Source organism: Apis cerana, linkage group LG13, assembly GCF_029169275.1.
Source record: "Apis cerana isolate GH-2021 linkage group LG13, AcerK_1.0, whole genome shotgun sequence".
NCBI lineage: Eukaryota > Metazoa > Arthropoda > Insecta > Hymenoptera > Apidae > Apis > Apis cerana.
The window spans coordinates 5,052,672-5,064,292 of NC_083864.1; the positions used below are offsets into that span (position 1 = coordinate 5,052,672).

Consider the following 11,621-nt stretch of genomic DNA (forward strand, 5'->3'; position numbering starts at 1 on the left):
AAAATTAGGGAGATAGGTATTTTTTTCTTATTATCCGAGTAAATTATAATCAAAAGGATCATCTTTTTCGAAGCATAAATTTATGTCTCGATAACGAATAGATTTTCATTTTTTTGTACAGATATATTTAATCAATTTGCGCATCGATATCTTAATGATAGTTTCTCTCTCTTTTTTTTTTTTTTTTTTTTTTCAACTTTTAATTCATTCTGTAATTAAACTATTTTTTGAAGACTGAACGTAATCGTATCTCCCTAAAATCGATATTTACGTGATATGTGGTACGCATCGTTCTGGATAATATCCAATCGGATAATGATTATTCAACCGTATGGAGCATTAATCGATTTGTCATCGTTGCGTTAATGAACTACGATGCCGTTTCATTGAGATACAATACTTGAAAATAATGTATATATGTGTATGTATACATACGCAGCATTGTCTATGAATATATGAGGAACATCAATTTTGCATGCATAGTTCAAAGTTGATAAGCAAAGTTCGGCAAACGCTATATATACATATAGAAGGTGTACGAGTTTGTTATGTAATTCGGTATTTTTTCTTGCCACTATTTTCGTTATTATTGCTTTTATTATCATTATACTTGTTAATTTTTACTCCATGATCAGTTCGTATCGCTAATGTCTCTTCTATACTTTTACTTTAATCATTATTATTCATTTTTTGCAATATTTTAACCATTCTGTCAAGTGTTTTTACTTTTCTTGTTCTGCTATTACTTTTCTAAAACAGGAGTTATATATTTTAGGCATTAAAAACTAAAATTTCGTGATTACAGTGATGACAGTAAATTTGAAAGATTAATTCTCGAGAGAATAAATCGTTTACACCGTTCCTCGTCACATTTGTATTCGCACGATCGCCACGTTCTTCTGAATATCGTATCATTTACTTTCCCCGTACGTAAAAATGATAAGTCGAGGGTTATTAGAATATCGTCGTAAATCATGTTAACAAAACTCGAGTTGTTAGCAGACAATGGAGCGATTCACGCAAATTTTCTTTATTCTCGAATGTCACATGATGAAAAAAGCTGCTAGCAATTTCTTTAATCAAGCACCGTTTCGACACGATTTTACTCGCAGGCGTCAATCTCTTTAGGATACTTCTTAGAGTTAAAAGAAAGGAGAAGAAGGAAAAATGAAACAAGATACGCGCGTGCGCGAGATAGGTGGAAACTGAAACAAAGTGAACATGTTTTTTAATCGTCCGTAAGGATTTGTCGAATAACATATACCTCATTGTAATTAATGAACCGTGATTTTTCAACGAGGCGCCAACTGCTTCTTCTTTGTTCCTGGAGTTCCTAAACGTGTCGGTCCTTTCGTAAATAAGTCGGTCCTTCGCTCGTTAGCTGATATCACAGGCAGCCAGGTAGTCGATTCTCATCGACATTAAGTTACGTGTTAGATACTTAAATCGTATTATTGCCCTAATCATGTAAAAAGGATTTATTATTATCCGCTAAGGGGTTAACGTGTTAATGGAGATTTTTCACGCTATAGTTAAGCACATACACACGCATACACAAATCGTGCGCATCCATTCGACAACCCTTTCTATGATACTTCTGCGATCGTGAGTTACTAAACGAATCAAAAAAAGAAATTAATCTAATAGCGTATAGCAATTTTGTATAACGTTCGAATATTTTTAATCGGTCCATAAATCATTAACGCTTAACGTCCATTTCTCAGATCACGCGTAGTTGCATCGGTACTATATATAGGCTTAGTCTTCTTTCTTATTTTCTCTTTTTTCTTTTTTTTTTTTTCCTTAAATTAGCCAAGTCGTCTGAGAGATCGATGTTACGGGTTAAGAACAGGACGTTTCACGACTGAAATTTTGAACGATTAAAAAAAAAAAAAAAGAAAAAAAGAAAAAAAAGTCACATTTCGTCTTGATCTTTCACTCATTGTTTGCAGTATCGGCCGTTCGCGCGGCAAATTGTTTAAAGAAACGGCGAGGATCTTAACCGTAGCTCACGTTTCACAACCGTTCATTTTTTAAATAAGTCAACCTCTAAGCTATTCGGGACCCGAAAGAAACAATTTTCAATTAAGTAATAGTTAATTAATAATCGTAATTATTCATAGAGATATCGTGGACGGGCAGAAGTACAACGTAAGAAAACGACTGAATCGAAGGGGTTGAAAATCGGATGCGAAGAGGAATGATAGATGAATAGAAGGTTGGTGTAGAACTTTTCGATTAAGAAAGAACCATGAACGAAGCCTTACAACCAACAAAAAAATAATAATAATAATAATAATAAAAAAAAAACGATACTCTTTTACTCTTTGTATAGAAATCTACTGGTTAAATATATATTTAGACGGTACGTCCACACGCAAATCAGAAATACAAAACTTATTAGATTGTTATTACGGATATTAATCGATTAATTGATTAATTAATTAAGGGATTTAACGTAATGGTTAATTAAACGAGTACAACCTCGTTCTCGAGTTGGTACGCAGACGTATCTTTGTATGTATCAAAATGAATTCGTGTCGGAATAAGTTCACCCATGCATTTAGCATTCGCCGCGGCGAGTGTCGCTTAAAAAGATGAACGTGACTATCGTGCGACGAGAATATCGACGATATTTAATAAGTACGTTCGTAAATGTGACGGGATCGAAGGCTTTTTTCTTTTCTTTTTTAGAGAATAGAGATTCATCGACGATTCATCGAAACACAGATCTCGAAAAATAAAGAAAGAAGAAGGAAATACGACGTGTAAAATTTAATTAGATCAGATTTATTCTTATTAGAGAGACAAGTTACATAATACAACGTACCCGAAGTTCGACTATATAAAAATCGACGTACGAATCGAGATTCGGTAAACACGATAGTATTTAACGAATCCTATATTGCGCATGCACTAATACTTTTATCATAGAATTAACTGTTTGTACTTTAACGAGTAATATTTAATAATATCTCGATGTGCATCTATCATATACGTACGTGTACGAATAGGAAAGAAAAAAAGAAGAAAAAGGAAAGAGGAGTCGCGAAGATGTAATAAGAAGTCGCGTATATATAATTGATGATAACATGGAAAATCGACCAGAAATATATCAGGGCTGGCTGGTGGTTGGAACGAATTTTCGATAACTTCGTATTATAATCCGTGTTCAAGATTCCTTATATTTTATTTGCTAAGATTAATTAATTTTAACGATGGAAATTAGTTGTTCAATGATATATATGTATATATGTATATGTATATATATATATATATATATATATATATTGTTATATTCTGAGTCATGACTGAATTTTAAGAAGATGCGAGCAACTAGTTTGAAAGAAATAAAGGCTGAAACGAATGAAATTGATTTTGCTCATTCCAAGAATGTCGAGTCCCCTGAAACGGTCCTAATAAGACTGAGAAACTCTTGGACAAAAATGAAAAATAATCAAAAAATGAAAAAAAAAAAAAAGAAAAAAAGAAAAAGAAGAAGATATAAGAGAATATCATACGTGAAATAAATTGCATAGTAAATAATATGTTGTATCGTAAATCGATTCTATGGTAAGTCTTAAGTTTCGCGTTAAAAAAAGAAAAAAAAAACGATACTCTTTGCTTATTTAATCGTTACGGTACTTTTTCGCTGAGCAAAATACGTCCAACGACCACTGCCCTTTAAAAAGAAAAAAAAGTTTAAGCAAAGAGAGGACCTTTTTCGCGTAGATTAAAGAAAAACCCTTTGATCAAAATTCTCCGAATGTATATCAAAGAAAATGGAGGGCGAGGGTTCTTCGCATCCAAGAGGATGAAAGAAGAAGGAAAAAAAAATAAGAAAGGAGGATCGTGAATCTTAGTGTTTCTTAAATGAGAAGAAAAGCGCCTCTGCTTTTTATTCTACGAACGATATATCGATTTGGAAATATTGTCGTGTCACTTTAGGCTTAGGTTTATTAACGATGTGGTGAAACAAAAAGGATGAAGGGAGGGAGGGAGGGAGGGATAAAAAGTTCGAGATGAAACTAGATAAAAGATAAAAAAGTGTCAAAGTACTGCTACGATTTATCAAACTATTTACTATTTACGACTAGTAACACTTAAATAAACGAGGAACTGTACTGTTATTGTTATTATTTTCTATTGTAATTAATTAATTAATTATCATGGATTACAAGCAATGGCTTTACTACTTTCTCGAATAAATATCTATATCTACAGCTTCTCGAGCGCGTATCAGCGTAGTTTAAGTTTATATGGGAAAAAGTGAGAAAGAGGGAGAAAGAGAGAGAAAGAGAGAGAAAGAGAGAGAGAGGATTGCGTTTAATTAAATTATCTAACAGTGAGAATGAGTGAAGGAAAAGGAATTTTCAGGAAATGAGATGTCGAGAGAGATAGGGATTGAGAGAGCGAATAAGTGAATGAGAGAAGTAATTTAATAGATGTTCTAAGAAAGAAAGAGAATGAAAGAACGAGGGAACGAATGAGAAGAGAGAGAGAGAGAGAGAAAGAAAGTGTGGACAAAATCAGAGATGTAAAAAAAAAAAAAGAAAGAAAGAAAGAAAGAAGAGATGAAAAATAAGACGGACTTACTAACGTAACAAATAGGAGAAGACAGACGGGTAGTTAGGATAAATAAGAGTTTTAGTAATGAATTTAAACAGAGAATTATTATATTTAACGCGCGAGGTGCTGACGACGACCGAGACCCGTGCACATTACACATAAACTCCTCGAAATATTAATTAGAGATGGATGCCGTTTTTAAGATTATTATCGACTATCACGTTTATTATATTAAATAATAGTTAAAGGCTATCTAACGTTTAACGGTCTAGTTTACTTGATAAAGGATTAAAGGGATTAAACTTTACCTCCGCCTAAGGATAGATTGTATGAGTCGAGATTAAAGAAAATAATAAGAAAGAAAAAAAAATGATAAGACAAAAAAATAGTAGCTGATTAAGAGCGAAACGAAAATAAGCTAAGTAACTAATGAAATAGAATTTCACGGGGAGGGGGGTTGATCGATAAATACTCGAAAGTACACCAAAAGTGCTACCAGGGGAACCGGGAATTATTCGAGATATAAGGAATCGTGTTATAGTCCTAAGAAAGAAGAAGAACAGACAATTTATTTCGTCTTCTAAGTTTTATCGCCTCGCAAGAGGCAAGAGCGTATATTTCTATTCCTCTTCGATTCTTTTTTTCAGTCGTAGAATTTCTATTTTGTCGTTACATCCCATCGCTGTTTACTTATTATTATTCTCTTTCTTCTTTTTTTATATCTTATATTTTTATGCCGCGTATTCGAACGTCGCATATCGTTTCGATAAAACGGCAGGCTCTTAGAACGTGTCTTAAAAACGTATGACCATTGGTCGTGCGATTTTAGTAATCGTAAAAGAAGAAGAAAAAAAAAAAAAACCGAGAAAAAGAAAGGGTCGACACTCGATGGAAGATAGCGAGCGTGTGAATGATGTGCGTACGAGAGGCGTGAAAAGAGTGAATGAGGATATCCGGACAATGTTGTAGGTAAATCGATATAATTATTGATTAAGGGATAAGTTGTGTACAAATGTATTATAAATTAACGATTATCCTCAGAGTACCTTAAACGCAGAAACGATACGTGGGGAGGGAAAAAAAAACGAAAAAACGAAGCTCATCATCGGACTTTAGAGAAAAAAAAAAGGATACATATACACATATACACACACATACACACAATATTTAGTAGTAATTTTCTTCATCCCCGTTTTTATATACGGTTATATAAAACGTTTCGGGTCGTGGAACACGCATTTCCAAAACCGTGCTTTTTACGGGGACAAAACAAAGCGTAGGAATCAATAATTAAGAGTATCGATTAATTATCTAATTAATTAATTAATGCGTAATTAAACTCGACATTAAGAGACCGTCGCTTAGGGATGTATTTAAAAATAGAGCGGAAAAAAAAAAATAAAACGAAGATAATATTTTTAATGAAACAAACAAATGCCAACCATTGTGTTCTCGTGAGAATCATAATAATTGTTCCGTAACTCTTAAGTAAAAAGGAAACGCGTCTATCTAAGTCGTTGATTAGTCGTTGTAATTTTAATTCTTTTGTTAGAGGTCAAATTGTATTAAACGAGGGTGCACGAGAGGATATGGAGAGAGAGACTGAGAGGGTTGTTGAATTGCCGGTTAATCGGTTAATCGAGGAGAGTGGTGGGGATCGTTGAAAGAAAAAGAAAAAGAAAAAGAATTAGAAAAGAGGCATGCGTTGATGACGAATGAGACACAGTTCATGAGCGAGCGTGTACGTGATGAATGAATCGAAAACCGATGAAAATTATACTCACGAGAAAGAGAATCGTAAAAGCGTGAATCGCTATGATTGCGGAAGAGAGAGCCATTGAATGAGCCTATATAGGGAACGATTGTTTGGAAAGTTTCGCGAATAAAAGAGGAAGAGAGATGAATAGGTGTGAATGATATCTTTGTGTGGAAGTTAAATCGGGGTAATTGCGAGAGGAGAGCGTGTAGAGATAAATTTTCAAACGACAGAGACACACACACAGTGCCGCTGACAAGATTTTCTAGTAATACAAGGAACATATATAGTTTGTACGCGGTGTACAAGTGGCGCCGTTTGGCGCTGAACCAGGTTTAAGATTTGCCAAATCTTTAATAAATAAAAAGAATAAAAAAAAAAAACACGCGAGATAATGTAAAAGTTTATTAAGCTGCATTACACGTGTATAGTGCATAGGGAGTATGTACTTGCGTTAAAAGAATCATAGCTAAACCGTTAGTGCTTAAAATGCGATGATGTGATGAAAGTGTCGACGCAATATTTCCAAATCGTAATTAAAGGGAAAAAGAAAGAAAGAAAGAAAGAAAGAAAGAAAGAAACGAAATGAAAATCTCATCAAACACCTGAAATTTTCGTTAGAGACTTCTTCTAATGATCTAATCGAGTCTCAAAAAACTTAGAAAGATATATCTGACCAATTTGAACAAAAGTGACGTTTCAAAGATTTTATTTTTCCCTTGGATTGAGATTGTTTCTTGCTAGATAGTAAGATTATTTGTCAATTATCTTGCGATTTCTTTTGTTAATTTTATATTTTGTGGTGATGTATATAAAAATAACGCGACACACAATGAAGGAGGGGGAGGGGAAAGAGAAACAGACTAACGAAAATTTCGATGGATAGTTTAATAGCGGACTAACGATCGTTATCTAATTTTAGCGATATTAGTTAATCTGATAAGAATGGGGGTGTGATTGGCAAAGTAAGGAAGATCGAATGACGTCGCGTGCAAGTCCTTGGATCGATTGAGAAACAATATCTGTAGGTGTAATAGTTACGCAATGTTGAACAAAGAGTCTCATTTATAAACGATAAGTTAGAAGGAATACAGACACGCGACACACAAAAGTCTACTTGTGTGATTTTTGTCGCGTTACGCCAGAGTCGAAAAATATCAATCTTGATCCCGATTGTCTGTTCGATGAAATTAGAGTGGAATGAAAGAACAAATGAAACTAGGACACGAATAAAAAAAAAAAAATACAGGTTGAATAATGAAGGGAAGCGGAAAAATAGTCGGAGATGGGATGCATGTGTGCATGAAAATTATTATATCATTGAAAGAAAAGAAGAGGAAAACGAAATTTCAAAAGATTAATGTTTAATGTTTTCCGTGTTCTGCCAGGAAATGAGAGAGGATAAAAAGAAAGGGGAATTCATTAAGAAAGATTAAATTATATGATATAAATATAAATATCAAAGTGTCGGGAAGGTCCAATTGGGGAGGGCATAATTTCTATTTTGTGAATTATTGATTTCTGCTTTATTTTTTCACTCGATGAACACTCATTTGTAATTGTGCAACCTTCTATCTGCTCTCCTCACTCCCAAAGTGACACATAAAACAGTACTATTACTATTGCTACTGTACTATTACTATTACTACTACTGCTACTACTACTATTATTACTATATTGTAACTACTACTATTATTATAATTATTATTAATTATTATTAATTATTGTCATTATTATTATTACTACTACTATTATTATTCAAATACACACATACACGTATATATATATACAAAAAGAATATATATATATATTAATATACTTAACGGTGTTTCTAGTGGATTAATTGATTATTGATACTTAAGATATTATATTAATAATATTAATATAACAATTATAATGATGATAAATATATATATATATAATTATATATAAATATATATATATAATGATACATTGATGATAAGTTGATATGCTGATAATTATTATGATGATATAATGATAATATAGAAGAAAAAAAGAGTGGATCATTATTCATAAAGTACATACTGGTATAGATTATGAGGATGATTAAATAGAAAATGATATTGATGAAAAAAAAGCAAACGAATTTTGTCAATCCAAACAATCTCTCCCTTCGTTTAAAACTAGTTTCTTTTTTTTTTTCGTATTAAGTAATTAATTTTATGATTTTTATTTTATCCAAAAAGGTTGAGAGACTTAAAACACTGCACGGTTTAATATTAATATTAAATTTATTTCTTTTTTTTTTTTATCTGTTCTCTTTAAAAAAATCGCGTAAGAGGAATGTATGCAACTTTAATGAATTAATTTTTTTTTCTAGTTCATCATATAAAAAACTTTTTGTGCATGAGTGGATGTATAAGTGGAAGCGAGCATGCGAGTGCGCGTGAAGAGAGAGTTTCTTTTTTCGCGTAATTGTTTTGATAGCCACGCCTTCTTGTTGTTCGCTCACAGTTATTAGTCAATAATTCTAGACTAGTTCCTTCTACTTTCTTTTTGTCGCTTCTGTTTTGCAATTTGCTCGAAAGAATACGTAAAATATTTCCGTTTTCGATATTTTTGCGTAAATTTCGGTTGCTGGTTCCTCTTCGATTCTGTTCAATTTTTTGATAAAACAAAACAAATTTTCTTTTTATCCGATACGATTCGGGCGCAAACGTGAAATAATTTTATTGTCTAGGATGGAATTACAGAGGTGGTCCACTGTTTCAAAGAATTCTTTTTTTTTTCTTTTTTTTATATGTATATGTATATGTATATGTATATTTATATATATATACCATTGCCACTACGAGAAACGAGCTATTCATTGGTGCAGTGTTTTATGCGCGTCCCAACGTTATTTCAATTCACCATATCTCGAAACTGAGCTCGAAAATAAATATTCGAAAGATATGTATTAAACGTATATTCTACGTTGTGCCGTAAAAGTTTTTTCGAAATGATGAATATATTCAGATACTCAGGTTCGAGATAATTCGGTGTTCCTCGGTATTATATACATAGGGGCCAATTAATTTTTTATCGTTCAGGTTTTAGTTGAAAAAAAAAAATTTTGCAACGTTTTTGCCCCTTTAGTATTTTTACATTCATCACGATAGTTTTCTTTTTATTTCTTTTTTCTTTTAAGAAAATTAAATTCTTAACTTTCTTCGTTAAAGTAAAAGTTAAGATAGCTTTCACATTGTCGCAGAGCGGAGAACGTGGAAATTTCCATTCGTATTCTCGCGTAGCTACGTCATCCCCAATTTACATATTCACGCCTGGCGAGAAAGGCGTGTTCGGGGCGGCCCACACTACCTAATTTCCTCCTTTATTTCCCGCAGACAACACCCCGATCCCAAAGTTCAAAAACACCGAAACTGGAAGTCCGACATTCATTCCGAACGGAGACGCAGCCCCAGGTCCCCAACGGTTTTCCTTGACCCAGCATACGAATTACCACCCTTATAGGCGCTAAGAAATAGCGAATACGGCCTACCAAAGACATACAGATATCAAGCATCTAGGTTATTTAAAAAAAAAAAAGAAAAAAAGAAAAAAAAAAGGAAAGAAAAAAAAATTTAGGAAAATAGAGAAGAAAGAGAGAAAGGAGAGGTTGGCAGCGCTGTGATGGAGGAATATGGGTATCAGGTGTAAGGGAAAGCGTTGATTAGATAGATGAGAAAGAAAACGTACTTAATCGTACACATTTTTACAAAGGTGGCCATCATCCTCTTTGCTTCCCTATGCCTGAAACAATTCACGTCCACGTTTTGATACATTATTAAGGAAAATTGCTTTTATAGTTGTCACTTTTTGATCGTTCATACGAACGATGATTCGTGAAAATAGCCCGTAAGACGATTTATCTATTAAGGATTTATATAAGTTACGTGCAAGTGACGGCGTGTAAGCATGCGTCCTTTTAAAAATTAAGATTACTTAAGGCCTACCGCTTAGATCCGTTATTAAGTTACTTATAATATTAAATTTTATCACGGGACAATTTTTAGATTTATAACGTCTACGCTATATTCTTTTCTTTTTTTTTTCTTCCATATTTTTTTTTCTTTTTAATTTATACATGTAGATCTAATGCAAAAAAAAAAAAAATTGGAATCATGGTAACAATTGGTCTGTATATTTTTTATTTAAGAAGCTCTACTACCATGCTGCGAAAACTTTAAGTTAAAATTTAGGGTAGATTTGATTTATTTTACTTATGGACTTGGAAAAAATAATACGTACAATTTGTCTTTGTCGAAATTAGAATATCAATACGAAATGTTAATTTAATCCCAAGTCCAGAAACAGATTAAATTCCATTAAACTGCGTCCTCTTGTATCGACGTTGCCGTTCGGATCTGAAACACGCGCTGAAATTCATATCCGTGTGTGTAATAAACCGAGACTCTTCCCCAAGGGAATCTCGGGTTAAACTCGATCGTGAACTTTCTATATTAGCCTCGAAGTTGCTCGATGCTCGTGATACATAGTACTAAGTACTTTTATACTAATTATTAAGGCCGCGATATAGATGAAATAAATTTTGTACTAAAAATTGTAAGAGAGAAAGAGAGGGAGAGAAAGTGAGAGAGCGAGCGAGAGAGAGAGAGAGAGAGAGAGCGAGAGATAGATATTATCACAGGTGAGAAAAAATACGAGGATATTATAACTTTTTTGGTTTTATCTCGTATATTTAAGTCGGCGGTGTTTAGTCGATAAGCACTAATACGATTAAGATGATTAAGGACGTAATATAAGCTTTTCCTACTTGCACGTTACGAGACATTTTTGATACAATTTATTTCTTTTGTTGCACGATCTGATCGTTTTTTCTATTGTTTCTTTCTACTATACAATAATTAGTGCTTAGATTAATCTTAAACATATCGATATTAATACATCAATTTTATATATATATATATTTTATATATATATATATATATATACACACACCTTATACAAAATGTATTTCTCCGTGCTTTCCCATCCACGAATCGATATCTCCAAACATCATCATTTCGATCATCATCTTCCAATTTATAATCAATTGCGTTAAATTCCATCTTCCAATTTATAATCAATCTCGATTATCGCGATTATCGATCTTTTTTTTCCATCAACGCGCGACCTCGTTGCTTTCTTTAATCCACGAATACGATTTTTATCCCAGTGACCTAAAAATTCTCCTTCATCGCAGCGTGCCCCCTGAGAAGAGAACCTTAAGAAACTTCACCGACACGATTATCGTCGAAGAGGTTGATGGATCTTCCTATCAAAAATCTACTTC

The 11,621-nt window shown here is 33.0% G+C and overlaps 1 protein-coding gene across 3 annotated transcripts in view; it reads left to right on the top strand.

The window, feature by feature from the left end:
- Positions 1-11,621, top strand: part of LOC108000168 (heterogeneous nuclear ribonucleoprotein 27C) — a 34,931-nt gene that overhangs the window by 19,868 nt on the left and 3,442 nt on the right. The window contains exon 9 of one of the 3 annotated variants that reach the window (XM_062083770.1): positions 9,673-11,264. The exons of the other annotated variants lie outside the window; for them this stretch is intronic. Coding sequence (XP_061939754.1) covers positions 9,673-9,806 — 134 coding nt within the window. The 3' untranslated portion in view covers positions 9,807-11,264. Of the gene's footprint in view, positions 1-9,672; positions 11,265-11,621 lie in introns of those variants that run through there. 3 annotated transcript variants of the gene reach the window in all.